Below are 15582 nucleotides of genomic sequence, written 5' to 3' on the forward strand. Positions count from 1 at the left end.
TACAAGAAATGCGAAACAGCCCACGCCTGACCTTTGCCTTTTGTACTAAAGGATGGAAGAATTATAATTATTCAGGCTTTCCAGAGCACTTTTACAGTCTGAGTATATGACACAAGACTTCTTATTTGAATGATATTGCTATATCTACGGGTCTTTTTCAATAGCAGATAGTTTTTCAGCTGTATATACTGAGGTAGCTGGAGGTAGCTTTGCAACATTACAAAAATTATCAGTGGACCACAGCTAAACCTACTCCCTAACGCTTGACTTTGAGCCATCTGTATAAATTTTATAGTCGTTATTATGAACTTCATCATGTTTCTAAAACAAACAGCGACTTTATTTCTTCATTAGGGGTTGTTCTTTTTTACTATATTTTTCTTGCACAGTTCAGCTTTTGGTATGAACCAAGGTGGAACTTTGGAAGGGGCCCAATTCATGAACATTCTGAGTCAGTATAGAATTTTCATTTACAGATGCATTTAGCCGGATCTGGAATGGAACAGAAAATCTTGGCTTGAATTTGCTAGCATCAAGTTGATTAATAACCTTATTTGATGGATTGCTAGCATTACTTTTAATCCTCATCAAGTATCGGAGGCCTAATTCTTCACGTCGTAAATCAAGTGGAAGTTGGTGCGTATCCACATAAAGACTCGATGGGGGATGTTGGTAAAAGCCCAAGAGCAAATACGTAATCCCCATATTTTGGATTACATCAAGTTCGTGGAGTTTACTTGACTAAATATTCCCCCTTTGTTCGGATCTTCAAGATCCTGTTTCTTTTGGTTTGTCTTTCAGCCTGTTTCACCAAGGTAGATTATTGGAGAGAGAGAGAGAGAGGAGAGAGAGAGAGAGAGAGAGAGAGAAGAGAGCAATGTATTTCTCATTTCCTTCTTTAGAGAGGAAGAGAGAGAGAGGAGAGAGAGAGAGAGAGAGAGGGGGGGGGTGGGGGGGGGATTAGCACGTTAGTGTTATTTACAGCCATGAAGAGCATTGTTTTTCATTTGTCCTTTCAAGGACCAGAGAGAGAGAAAGAGAGAGAGTAGCAATTCCGTGCCATTTAAGAGCAATGTTTTCACTCATTTCACTCTTAAATGCCCGTATTTTGAAGAAAAGTCAATGCCTAACTTAGTTTTTCAGCCTCTTCGTGGTTTTGGAAACTTGGAATTCCCTAAATAATTTTTTTTTTTTTTTTTTTTTTCATTAACATTTATTTAGCGGCCGTGTGTTTTCAGAGGAGCTGAAAAGAGCGTATCCATTTCAGGAAAGACCTCAATAATCTTTCAAGACGCCTTATCGTCACGGTGGAGATTTTATTTAGAGTACGTTTTGTCGCAAAATATTGTCTTTTAGATCAGAAATATTTCGTAAATATTGAGTGCGTTTCTTGGGTGGGTAGGTTGTTTGGAATGCAACCACGTTATTTGATCGAAAGTGACGATGGAAACTACTCAAGGTCATTTCAGATAGGAGAGATGGGAAAATCAAGATTGATATATTTATAAATGAGAGAGAGAGAGAGAGAGAGAGAGAGAGAGAGAGAGAGAGAGAGAGAGAGTCTGCATATCAGTTTTGAAAACTATGGAATGGAAATTTATAATGAGAGAGAGATAATGTCTATCAATTGATACTGAAACCGTGTAAGGTCATTTACAATAAAAAAATATTAAGGTTGGCTTAATTTTATTAAGCAGAATAAGTTTCCTTTTAAAAATGTAGCTTAAATTCTTAAAAACAAAACACTTAAAATTTGCCTATGTTCTTCATCATACATATGCATAAACAAGTGTGTTTATGCTGGCACACATAAATAAATAAATATAGAGATACACACATACACAGACATTATTTATATATATATATATCTATATATATATATATATTATCAGATGTTAACGTAATTTTTCAGTTTTAGTCAACCTTGTGATTTTGTTAACATTTAATATTAAGACATTTAGTATTTAAGTATTTATTTTTAAGGAAATTTGTATTGTATATATTACGAAAGTTAAGTTTTAGTGTGGTGATTTTGCGCCTCCTCCCCGCTCGTTAAAATTTTTGAATTACCTTTTTTAACACTCTTACTTTTTGTTTACGTTTGGGTACGTGACTGGAGCCCTCGGTGAAGGAGGTGAGAAGAGACAGAGCGAGTGTTTGGGCAGACAGTTCGGGCTATCTACAGAGGCTGTCCTTTTTTTTTGCTCTGCAGCTGCCGCTCTTAATATATTTTATCGACGCTTTTGGGAGTACTTTGAGCCGCCCTCGCAGGTACACATCTGGCCACCTGCGGTGTTGTGTACGCTGTACTTTGAGTGCTGTCCTTCGCAGGTACGCTTCTGGCCACCTGCGGTGTTGCGTCCTGCTTGTATTGCAGGTGATTTGTGCCACCTGCGGTCTTATCTCACTGCCACCTCAGTGGAAGAGTTTTCCTGAGGTGTTGGAAGCATTTGCTTTTCCAGGACGCCTTGGTTATTGCAGCTGTGGGGGCCTTGATGCCCGTCAGAAGTCAAGTAGGGAGACAGATCCCAGGTAAGCGTTCCTTTTTGTATGGTCGTGCAGGACCTCTCGACTCCTCCTTCCTGGTGCTTCTGTACTCCCTGTTAGCAGAGTTCTGAAATTGTTTTGGATCACGGCCTACTGTAAGGCAAGACCTTTATTATTAGTCCTGGATCACGGACTCCCCTTCTGAGTGTGAGGAGATATTTTTTTTGTTATTATTATTTGTATATATATAGATGATATTCTTATATGAACTGTTGAGACAGTTGGAATTTGCTGCCCCTTTTGTTTGTTTGGTTATAATTATTCTTATGGTTGTTAACAGCCTCGTGGCTTTTATATTTGTTTATATTATAAGTTTAGATTATCAACATAGGTAGGAGATTAAGTGTTTTCTCCCTGTTACTCTTCGCCTTCCTTCCTATCCTATTTAGTTATAGGTATTGGTATTTTATTCATTTTGATCTGGCCAGTATATTGCATATTTTGTTGTATTTGCATTCATGTGTTTCTCTATTATCTCTGTTTAGGGCTTAGTTTTAGTAGTTAGGAATCCCAAGGGATTATTTAAGGACTAGAATTTGTCCTTGGCAGTCACAAGGTTGACTTTGATGATTTTTGTTTGTTAATAAATATTGTTGATTTTTGTTTTCCTGAGTGTTTCGTCTCCATGACCATCTTTTGCTGGATACTCTGTAACAACACTGAGTATACATCCTTTAGTGCAGACAAACCTGCATCACGGCCAACCAGGGTCGTAACAATTGGCGACCGTGACAGGATTGATGTACCTCAGGGGTATCTGGTATTTTGGTCTGTGGAGCGACACTTGGGTGATCTCTTCAATATTTATTTTGTAGTATTGCCTTTCTCCCTGAGTTATTAATTTTTGGAAAAGATGGAAGAATTTAACTTTGACCCGGCTGAATTTTTGGGGTCTGCTGACTGCCTAAAGTACTTGCCTGTTTTAAATAGGAAACATTTTTTAGTTGCTTGTGCACAGAGTGGTTGGGTGTTCCACTGAAGTCGGCGGGCACACTAAGATGAGATATATTGGAGGAATCTGTGAAGGGTGTGAATTTTTAAGATTGCCCAGGATTTAGCTGAGGCCGAACACATTTGGGTGAGTGAAGAAAGTGAAGTAGATAGTGATGGTGAAGATAGTATTAATGATGATTTGGGGAAGAGGATAGGTTGAGCGTGAGAGCTGGTTTGACTTTGTTTGAGGATCCTCCTCGTACAGGTATTATTTTATGAAGGTCCCTCGAATTATACCTAAGGTTAATGTGTCTAATAACCGCATTTTTTGCCCCCCCTTAATTCTTTCGCCAGTTGAACCCCTAGCTTCTGTTCATACTTCGGGTGAATCTAAGGACGAGGTAGAATATAAATTAATTTGTAAACGAATTGTTAATAAAGCAAAATAGAATTTGAGGAGAATGAGCGGGTAAGGCGTCACGAGTTAGAGATGGTGAAGTTGAATATAGAGATGGCTAGGTTACAGGGGGCCAATTTGGTCAGTTCCCCTAAAGGTATGTTCCAGGAACGGTTTAATTTAGGTGCAGCACTAAAATTGGTGCCAGTCTTTGATGAAAACAATGTCCCTGAATTTTTCAAAGCCTTTGAGCGTGTTGCCGCCCGGTTGTCTTGGCCCTCCGAAATGTGGACTGTTTTAATACAATGTAGGCTGGTGGGCAAGGCTATCCGAGTGTACAATGCCTTGGAGGAGGGGAATTGCCAGGGACTATCATAAGGTCAAAGCGCTGGTATTAAAATCCTATGATCTGGTTCCCGAGGCCTATCGCCTCAAATTTAGGAATTATAATAAACATCCTTCACAGTCTTATGTAGAATTCGCTCGGGTCAAGGAGGAACAATTTGACGACTGGCTGAAAAGCCGACAAGTGGTGTCTTTTGCAGCGTTGCGGGAATTGTTGCTTTCGTGCCTTGAAGAGTTTCAAAAAGGCATGTAGCAAAGAGTTGAGGGGTCCATCTTGGAGGAAGGTCAAAGCTATGAAGTTGAGTAGTGCCGCCTCAGTTGGCAGATGAATATGTGTTGACCCATCGCTCTGGCATGGTAACTTTGGGTACAGGGTTTTAAATGATCCCTCTTCCCGTGCCCACAGTAGTGGAAGGAGGGGAGAACCACCTTCGTTGACTCCTCCTAATATTCCCCAAGATTAATAATGCTAATTCTTTTTCAGGGGATGGTAGGAATGTTGGTAGAGTCTCAGTAGGGTCTCCTACCCCCTCGTGTCTTTGTTAACAGAGGTACATCTAATTCCGGCAATAATCAAAGGTACAATAATAATAAATGGTAACAGAGGTACTGGACGTAGAGTAACCTGTTTTTGGTGTGACAAGCCAGGTCATTTCCAGAACCAGTGCAATGCCGTAGACGATATCTGAGAGAAACGGCCAAAATCCAGTTTCATTAATTTCTGAGAGGTCCAGTTCTTGTGATAATCAAGTGGAAAAATCTGTAGTAGTAGTAAGGTAGAAAATAGTAGTAGTGACACTTCTAATAAAAAACAGTTGTGACTCAATTTTGACAAATATGTATGGCCAGGTAAAATTGTTCTTGGATCTAAGATTATTAAAGTAAAGTTCTTGAGGGACACTGGTTCAGCTCGGTTCTCTTTGTGTTGAGGGATACCTTAAAAAGTTGTAAAGAGTATTCAGGGAATTATGTTGTTCTGGGAGGGTTCCCGAACACTGTTGTTTCTGCTCCGTTGGTGGATGTCAGGTTGTCTTTTCCTGGATGTGATAAGGTTACCGAGTTGGCCGTGTTGATAGTCTCCCCATTCCTGGGATGGGATTGAGGTGTTTGGGCAATGATATGGTCAATGGTGAGGGTCAGGAATTATTTCCCATATTGTCCATTAATGCATGTCCCATAGCTATAACAACCGTGCCGCAGCAAGAGCTGCTGATCTACTTGAGTAGATGATGATTTAATGCTTAGTAGTTTAGAAGTAGATGTAGAAAGGCCCGGGTCAGTAGATAGTGGTAGTAATAGTATTTTATTATTAATGATTTGAAACCTGATTGGGTACAGATTGGCTTTTATTGAAGCCCAGAAAAAAGAATTTGACTTGAATTGGGAGACATTAATGATTTGACTAAACCTCGGTTTGGTATAACCAAGGGTCTCTTTACAGGTTTAGTCGGCCTTCGACAGATGATCTGGGCAAGACTTCTCAGATTGCACAAATTGTGGTTCCGTCCCAGTTCCGTGAATCGGTAATGAATCTTGCTCACAACAATTTTCTTTCAGGCCATTTTGGGTATGGAAAACTTTCCAAAAATTAGCAGGTATTTTTGGTGGCCTGGGATGAAATCTTCTGTGAAGCATTATGTGAAGGAATGTGAGGTATGTCAGGTTATGGGAAAACCAAATCAAATAATTCCCAAAGCTCCTTTACATCCTATCCCTGCCATTGGTGAACCATTCTCGGAATTGGTGATAGATGTCGTTGGTCCTTTACCTAAAAACCAAGTCTGGTTATGTTTATTTATTAACTATTATGGATAGAGCCTCTAGATTTCCCGAAGCATTCCCTATGAGACGTATTACATCTAAAGTTGTTTTTGAAAAATTAATGGATTTCTTTTCCAGGTATGGTCTCCCTCGTGTTATTCAGACAGATTGTGGTACAAATTTCACGAGTAAGGTATTTAGTAGGAAGGTAAATGTGCTGAACTGGCCATTCAGCACAAATTACCAGCGTACCTATCACCCGGAGAGTCAAGGTGTGGTGGAGAGGTTTCACCAGACCCTTAAATCCATTTTGAAAAAAACATTGTTACGAACAAGGTAGTGAGTGGGATAAAGCACTTCCCACCTTTGCCCTCTTTGCTCTTAGGAATCATCCAAATTCTTCCACTGGTGGTGTTAGCTCCCTTCGAATTGTGTATTCGGTCATAAAGTTCGTGGTCTCTAGAAATTTTTAGCGAAGTGGCTACAGTCCGGTACGAAGGGGAGAGGTTAAAGTTGGAGAATTTGTAGAGGATTTGAAAAAAGAGGTTGTCAGTGCTTGGAATTTTGCACGGGAAAATCTGAGTTATTCGCAAGCTGTGATGAAGGATAATGACAGAAAAGCTAAAGCTCTTTCTTTGAACCTGGAGAATTGGTTTTGTTTTGAGTATGGACCAGACAATTTTCTTGAACAAGGTATAAGGGTCCCTGGAAGGTATTGAGGAAGTTGTCCGAGGTCAATTATGAAATTGAAGCTCCAGGCTCAAGTAGAAAGTGTAGAATTATCATATAAACAGACTGAAGCCATATCATTGTAAAAGTGTTGATCCTTTAGCAATTGTGTATGAACCGATATCGGTAGTAGTAGATGTTCCTCCTGAAGAATCTCGATGACTTATTGTATCAAGTTCCTTCGATGCTTTGTTTGAAAATTTGCAAAATTTAGGAATCTTGCAGGAAGGTTTGGAACATTTGGATGTTAATCAAAGAAAAGATGTACTTAATTTAATTTATTCCTTTACAGATTTATTTCAGGATTCTCCAGGTAGAACTAATCTTCTCAGCATGATGTTGATGTGGAAGTGCTCCTCCTGTTAAGCAAGTCCTTATCGGTTGAATCCCGTGAAAAGGGATATAGTCAGTAAGGAGATTGAGTATATGTTGGAGCACGACCTCATTCAGCCTTCTGTTAGTCCCTGGAGTTCTCCTATAGTTCTTGTTAAAAAAGGCAGATGGTAAGTTCCGCATGTGTGGACTATAGGAAAGTAAATGTCCATACAAAGAATGATTCTTTCCTTTGCCTCGTATTGATGATTGCCTCGACCAGATAGATCTGCCAATTTTATTACAAAGTTGGATTTACTGAAAGGCTATTGGCAGGTTCGTTGTCTGATCGAGCCCGTGAAATCTCTGCATTTGTCACTCCCTTTGGTTTGTATGAATGCAAGGTTATGCCATTCGGGATGAAAAATGCAGCATGCACTTTTCAGAGATGATGAATAGGGTTATTTGTGGTTTAGAAGGAACAGAGATTTATATTGATGATTTGGTAGTGTATAGCAATGACTGGCATACGCATTTGGTAAGGTTGCGTAAAGTATTTGAGGCTCTTAGGTCTGCTGGTTTTGGTTATAAATTTAGCCAAGTGTGAATTGGTAAGACTAAGGTTTGTTATTTGGGTCACGAGGTTGGTTTGGGTCAGGTGGCTCCGAAACAGCTAACCTCGAGGCTATTATTAATTTGAAAAGCCCAAGTAATGTCAGAGAGGTGAGAAGGGTTCTAGGTATGATTGGCTACTACAGAAAGTACGTTAGAAATTTCTCAGACCTTGCTCATCCTCTTACAAAACTCCTAGAAAGGGTCAGAAATTCTTTTGGTCGCAGCAGTGTGAGGAAGCTTTTAATAAGCTTAAATCTGTGTGTTGACTAACCCCATTTTAATTTCCCCAGATTTTCAAAGACCATTTATCATTGCTGTGGATGCCAGTGATGTAGGAATTGGTGGTGTCCTCTTTCAAAGGAATGAGGATGGTGAAGTTCACCCGGTCATCTTATTTCAGTCGTAAGTTATTGGCGGCAGAAAGAAGATACCTCAACAATTGAAAAGAAGCCCTTGCTTTGGTCCGCACCCTTATGCACTTTAAACCCTATGTAACTAATTTTTCTTTTCCCCATAGAGGTCTGGACTGATCATAACCACTGGTTTTTATTGAACGGATGAAAGGAGCCAACCAGAGGATCTTGCGCTGGGCCCTCTTTCTTCAAGAATTTAAATTGGTGATAAAGCACATTAAGGGTTCCGAAAATAAGATTCCTGATGCCCTTCCCGAAAATTGATTAGTTTGCCTTTCTCTCTCGTACGTCACCCTGCTCGTTTCTCCAATAGGTTATATGAAAAAAATTATTTTTTGAATATATTGGATGGTTTCAATGTTCCTGCAAGTTTTATAGGTTTTGAATTTAGTAGGTTTATTTGTTAATACCTGTTTATTTTTATTATACGGTTTGGCGACTGCCAGTTGTTGAGGTTTGTATGAAGTTTATACCCTCTTAATATTTTATGATATTGCCCTTGGTTCCTAGCCAATTATTGATTTGTCACAATATACTTTGGACTTTGAATTGATGATTATATATATATATATTTATATATGACTTTTTGGACTATATTGTTGGTGTATTGTAGGTTAAGGTGTAGGCCCTGTGTGTGCTTGTAAGTTTATTTAGGTAAAGTTAAGTAGGTTGGTTTCCTTAGACTTGGGATTTGTGACTTTATGATCCTGTTTAAACTATGGGTATTATGTCATGTCTGTCCTTTGCCATGCCTTGTCTTTGGGTTCAGAGTATGGTATTATCACTTGATCTTTAAAATAATGGTAAGCTATATAAAGCTTTTGGTTTGCATTCCCCAATGGTATTTTCTGTTGATGTAATATAATTTGGTTTCAGATTTGTTGCTCTATTATTGTATGTTTGACTGTTGTAGATTGTCTTTTTATTCTTTCCTTACAGGTTTGTTAGTACTACATTTATAAAAAAAATTTTCTGGCTTAAATTTTTTTTTTTTTCGGGGAGGAATTGGTATCAGATGTTAACGTAATTTTTCAGTTTTTAGTCAACCTTGTGATTTTGTTAACATTTAATATTAAGACATTTAGTATTTAAGTATTTATTTTTAAGGAAATTTGTATTGTATATATTACGAAAGTTAAGTTTTAGTGTGGTGATTTTGCGCCTCCTCCCCGCTCGTTAAAATTTTTGAATTACCCTTTTAACACTCTTATCTTTTTGTTTACGTTTGGGTACGTGACTGGAGCCCTCGGTGAAGGAGGTGAGAAGAGACAGAGCGAGTGTTTGGGCAGACAGTTCGGGCTATCTACAGAGGCTGTCCTTTTTTTTGCTCTGCAGCTGCCGCTCTTAATATATTTTATCGACGCTTTTGGGAGTACTTTGAGCCGCCCTTCGCAGGTACACATCTGGCCACCTGCGGTGTTTTGTGTAACGCTGTACTTTGAGTGCTGTCCTTCGCAGGTACGCTTCTGGCCACCTGCGGTGTTGCGTCCTGCTTGTATTGCAGGTGATTGTGCCACCTGCGGTCTTATCTCACTGCCACTCAGTGGAAGAGTTTTCCTGAGGTGTTGAAGCATTTGCTTTTCCAGGACGCCTTGGTTATTGCAGCTGTGGGGCCTTGATGCCCGTCAGAAGTCAAGTAGGGAGACAGATCCCAGGTAAGCGTTCCTTTTTGTATGGTCGTGCAGGACCTCTCGACTCCTCCTTCCTGGGTGCTTCTGTACTCCCCTGTTAGCAGAGTTCTGAAATTGTTTTGGATCACGGCCTACTGTAAGGCAAGACCTTTATTATTAGTCCTGGATCACGGACTCCCCTTCTGAGTGTGAGGAGATATTTTTTTTGTTATTATTATTTGTATATATATATAGATATATCTTATAATGAACTGTTGAGACAGTTGGAATTTGCTGCCCCTTTTGTTTGTTTGGTTATAATTATTCTTATGGTGTTAACAGCCTCGTGGCTTTTATATTTGTTTATATTATAAGTTTAGATTATCAACATAGGTAGGAGATTAAGTGTTTTCTCCCTGTTACTCTTCGCCTTCCTTCCTATCCTATTTAGTTATAGGTATTGGTTATTTTATTCATTTTGGATCTGGCCAGTTATATTGCATATTTTGTTGTATTTGCATTCATGTGTTTCTCTATCTCTGTTTAGGGCTTAGTTTTAGTAGTTAGGAATCCCAAGGGATTATTTAAGGACTAGAATTTGTCCTTGGCAGTCACAAGGTTGACTTTGATGATTTTGTTTGTTAATAAATATTGTTGAGTTTTCTGAGTGTTTTCGTCTCCATTGACCATCTTTTTGCTGGACTACTGTTAACAACACTGAGTATACATCCTTTAGTGCAGACAAACCTGCATCACGGCCCAACCAGGGTCGTAACATATATATATATAATATATATATATATATATATATATATATATATATATATATATATATATATATATGTATATATATATATATATATATATATATATATATATATATATATATATATATGATGTATATATATTTTGTTTATGGATCTTAATCTTGTAAAATGTAAACCAATGCACTATATGTATGTGATATTTACAAAACTTCTTGATATATTTCCCAGTAGATACATCCTATTTAACCCATTAAAATCGTTTTTACAACATATAAAAATCTTTGAACTATTGATATAGACGAAAGTTTTATAATAATGATTATCAGTTATCCTGAGCAAAGTCCCTCTGTGAGAATTTAAAAAGTCCTTCAGTAAAAATTTGAAAATAATACAAAACAATGCTAAACATTTCCCTGCGTGACCAATGGCAAAGGAAGCCCTTTGAAGACCAGTTCTCAATAATAAATACTTCCGTTCACAACAAAAATAAACAGCTGACCTGATAGGCCGTTTAAAAATTACACAGTTACGGTTCACTTTAATGAAAAATGTAACCCTCTCCCTTACTTCTTCATAAGGAAACTAATATTGCAAATGCTGTCAATTTTTCCCCCTTTTCAAAATATGAAGCAATTGTTATGCCTCCCTGAACATATTTTCATCACTATTTTGGTCTTAGTTTCTTGCTATCACATCTGTAGTTTGCCAATCTCTTTTGAAACCTTGTCCTCTGATTTGCCTTGTCTCAGGTACATTTCTTTCACTGCCATCATTTCAAAGGCCATGTTACACTTAATCACTTATTAGGCTTCCTAAGGACGGATGTACTTCACCCAAACATGCGTGGAGCTTCTGTGAGAGTGTGGATGGTTTGAGTCTGCAGAAATGTTTGTAAAGGACGTGGATGGTCCCTGAAACTCTGGTGGTAAGTAAAGTTCTAACAACGTTCTAGTAGTGATATCAGAATTAAGTAATGGCTGACTTGTCAGTGTCTCATTGAAGACTGAGTCTTCGGGAGCTTTTGTCGGGGTGATGGGTTCCTCTTTTGTTTTCTGTTGGATGAATGAACGTCCAGAACCTTCAGGAGTGGTTGTGAACTCTCCACTCGTGTCGTGGATGACAAATGAATCGGCAGGAGTCACTGGGCTTCCTTTAATTTCTTGAAAGAAGAATGGTTTTATTGCCACCTCTTTAGGCGTCAGTGGTTGTCCTTTTATCTCTAGAGGGAAGTATGTATTACTTGCGTCTTTTGGAGGAGTCACTGCCTCGTTTTTGATGTCTTCACGAATGGTTGGCATCACAGAGACTTCTTCATAGGCCATTGGCTGCGTCTTTGTTTTCTTGGCATGCAGTGAACGGCTATTTGATTTGACTAGGGCTCTTTTCTTCTTTTCTGGTTTATGGGTGGCTTGGGAATATTTTCCAGAAGTTGATTCAGTTTTCATTATTCCCTGGTATGCTGTAAAATCTGTGGAAACTTCTGTTGACAGTTCCTGAGTTAGATTCTCTTGCACAAGAGATATTTCATGAACATCTTGTGACCAGTATCCACCTTGTTGAATAGGTCTGTTAGGCCTAGTTTGTTGGGAATAAACAACTGTGTCATCCAAAGCGGCAATGACGATAACTTGATCTGGATTTTCCATCAAGACTTCATCCACTGTCCTGTCTAAATTGATTGGTCCATCCAGAGGCAGTAGAATCAGGTGGGAGCCGTCCATCTTCTAGAATCACAGTGAATCTAAGGGCTAGCTGATTCTCAGTGAGTAAGTAGCGCGAGACTGCTAGCTACTGGTTCTAACAACTGATGACTTGGGATGGTTACCTGGATGGAAACAAAGGAATAAGCGTACTCAGTATGTAAAGAAACACGTATATAGTGCTACAACTACTATAGTAGATTCACATCAACCGTGCATTTGATGTCTAGGCCAGTCCCCTTACGACGCTCCTGATTGGCTGTTGATAAGCCAATCACAAGGCTGGAAACTTTCAGTCTCGAGAGAGAGTTAGGATCTATGTTCCACCTCTACTGAGGACTACGTCTTTTCAAAAGTATCCTTCAGGAGAGGTGGAACATACATCCTGCCTATGTGAACTCTCCCGAAGAGACTGGAGTTTCCAGCCCTGTGATTGGCTTATCAACAGCCAATCAGGAGCGTGGTAAGGAACTGGTCTAGACATCACATGCACGGTTGATTTGAATCTACTTTAGTAAAGATAATTAGTTTTTTTTACTGTTTTATTATTCTATAAGACTAAGACTATGAATATTGCGTGTGCAATGTTCGAATAATAAATACAGAAAAAAAGAATAAAATCTATGAAAGAACTAGGAAAGTATCGTACATTACTGGCAAAAGCAAATTTTTATGCATACTATAGCTGCATCTTCAAATACAGGTCCCTCATAAGGAAAAAAATAAAATTATAACGCCTATTGACTTTTGATGTGTTTATAGAAAAAATTCACTTTCTTTTGCTGGTCTCTGTATATACAGTCGTTCGTATTTTATTTCTTCTCAAACTTCCTCTTATGTCCCTTCTGAATAGCATCGGATAGGATCCTTGCAGCGCTCAAGGACCTGCCGCCTTGGTCTAGACTAGCTACGTTAATGGCTTACCGAGCGTTAGCCTTGACTGTCGTGTTGAAATGAATTTGCTGTAACCAAGTGATAAGTATTTAGAATGTGTAAATATAAGAATCATTTTACTGGATCTAGTGAATTCGATGTCAGAGAGAGAGAGAGAGAGAGAGAGAGTGTGTGTGTGTGTGTGTACAACGGTCTCCGGTATTCGTGATGGGATGCTTCTTACTCAAACAATATCTACAGCCAGGGTGCAGGGGGTGGAGGGGGGTGGTCGTATACTAGACATTACCTCGAATGTTCGTTTGCTGCACACTTTGATTGCTGTTCACTATGATAAGCATTAAGCTGTAAATGAAATAACCGCACGCTACAAGTCATTCTGTTTTAGTCAGGTGAATATGTCCATTGTAGTACTGTTTTATTGTGAAAATTCATTCTCAACCATATCTGCTGGATCGAATGAATACAGGGCGGTGGTCTGATAACTAAAAGAGTATTTGGTTAAGTAAACGTGTTTAATGTGTTAATGAAAACATTAGAGGTGGTGAACGTGAAGTCACAGAATATTTATAACGTAATATCGTTTGGTAAAAAATCATTTCTGTGTTGTAACCCAAATAAGCCACACGAAAGATAGATTTCACTGGTAACCCCATACAATACTAAGAGTTCCGGAGTGTTCGTTTTCATGATAGTTCTCTCCGATTAAAAAGTCCTCGTTAAGTGCGCAGGTTTTTTTTTTTTTTTTTAACTGCATCGTACTAGTTACGTATATCACTTTTATTCCTCTAATCTTCTTCACAGATGATTGCAAAGTACGTGTACCAGTCATTTATTCAGTGCTTCCTTCTGTTTCTTTAGATTTTGTGCCGTATGGTTTCAAATTAGATATTGGAGCTTAAACACATCGAGGAATGAAGTTTGAAATTCTTTAACAATATGAGTATACTATCCTGATGCTTTTTTCAAATTGGTCTAAAGAAAGGTAATCACAAAAGCATCAAGGTTATCGTAATTTTTATCATTATGTAAGAGCAGTTTAGTTTAACTTTGTTTTCTGTAAACCTAGCTAGAATATTACATTCGAGAAATAGACCTAGCCTAAGTTAGGCCAGCCGTTGTGGATAAATTTCTCACCTTATGGTAGGTTACTCTGATTACTAGTAAGTGAGCACTTATAAAATGTATAAAAAACAAAAGTAAAAGACTAAACCATGTACATAGGTAAGAATAGAATAGGCTATTGTATTATCGTAGCTTAGGCCTAGGCCTAGCCTAGCCCCGCCCGAGTTACATGGAATAGGTTAGCGTGTCTGATTATCAAATACTACGTATGTTTGGTTTTTTGGACATATTATTAGCCTATTTTCTTATAGCTTTGGTTTAGTAATATGTTGTTTTCATACACAAAACTCTCTACTACCCCTCTATGATTAATACGTATTTGCTGAACAAAAGGAAAAATGCTATAATATTACAATACTTCTCTAATCTGGCAATTTAGCAATAATCAATGAACATTACCTCCATATGCAGTGGAATTGAGGGGATGATAGCTTGTTTAGAATATACCGTCAGTGTTGTTGTATGAGAGAGAGAGAGAGAGAGAGAGAGAGAGGGAGAGCAGCTTAGTCTGAATGGTCACCAGAGATTATTACATATATATGCGGTAATTCTTGCCAATGTCCTGTTACATGATACCCCTCCTCTAGGGTCATCATTTGGACTTTTGGTTCTCTCATTTGAGGTCATTTGGATTTCTTGGTCGAAATACATGAATGGCCAAGTGTTACCTATGCACACAAGTATGCAGCAAAGAGTTAAAAGTAGATATGACATTTCGTAAGGGTGCATTTTATGCTCCGTAAACGTCATCGTGTTTGTTCGTTCGTTTTTTTTTTTTGTTTTTTTTTCTTTTTTTGTTTTGGCATCATGAATTCTTCCTTCTTACCTTAAGGAACTTTTTTGAAGTTGCATTCATGAGAAAGTAAGTTAGATCATTAGATATAGTTCATGGTAGACGCCCGATAGGCTAAGATTACAGACCAGTAAACACTTGATATCATTACAGTGCAAAGGTTTGTTTAGACCCATATGGATAAGAAATATGGAAAATTGAAAACTACCACTCAATACAGGAGACTAATGACTTCGGGTATTAGACCTATACAGATAAGACCGAGGAAAATTAAACACGATACCGATCGAAGTAGGCTTGAGAAAATCAGTTTCAATCTCTGTTTTTTCCATATCGATAGTGAAAACTGCCGTAGCCTTCAAAACTACCAAGTCAGTCGTATAAAATGAACTAAAGGCATGGTGCTGATATTTTCCAATCGGCCTAATGGCGAGGTGAATATACAAATGCAACAGGTGCAAATGCTAATACATTCACCAAAGAACCACAGTAAAGAATGTAAATATTATTGGTAGACAGATGTAAAAGCACCAATGACAACAGATGAGGCAGATGTAAAAACACACCTATTTGAACAGATACTAGCGGTACTCGATGCTCCATCTCGGGATCACTAAAACGCTTGGCTCCTTCACCAAGACGAA

At 38.4% G+C, this 15582-nt stretch overlaps 2 protein-coding genes across 2 annotated transcripts in view; both read right to left on the reverse strand.

Moving 5' to 3' along the window:
- The window catches only part of LOC135201833 (transcription factor SUM-1-like), a 232101-nt gene that overhangs the window by 205537 nt on the left and 10982 nt on the right, over window positions 1-15582 (reverse strand). The window lies entirely within an intron of this gene.
- On the reverse strand, window positions 10609-15566 carry LOC135201832 (uncharacterized). Its single transcript, XM_064231110.1, has 2 exons — window positions 15505-15566; window positions 10609-12254 (listed from the first exon to the last, which is right to left on the reverse strand). The coding sequence occupies exon 2, from the start codon at window positions 12148-12150 to the stop codon at window positions 11242-11244; it is 909 nt and encodes a 302-aa protein (XP_064087180.1). The 5' UTR covers window positions 12151-12254; window positions 15505-15566; the 3' UTR covers window positions 10609-11241.

Source organism: Macrobrachium nipponense, chromosome 28 (assembly GCF_015104395.2).
Source record: "Macrobrachium nipponense isolate FS-2020 chromosome 28, ASM1510439v2, whole genome shotgun sequence".
Classification (NCBI taxonomy): domain Eukaryota; kingdom Metazoa; phylum Arthropoda; class Malacostraca; order Decapoda; family Palaemonidae; genus Macrobrachium; species Macrobrachium nipponense.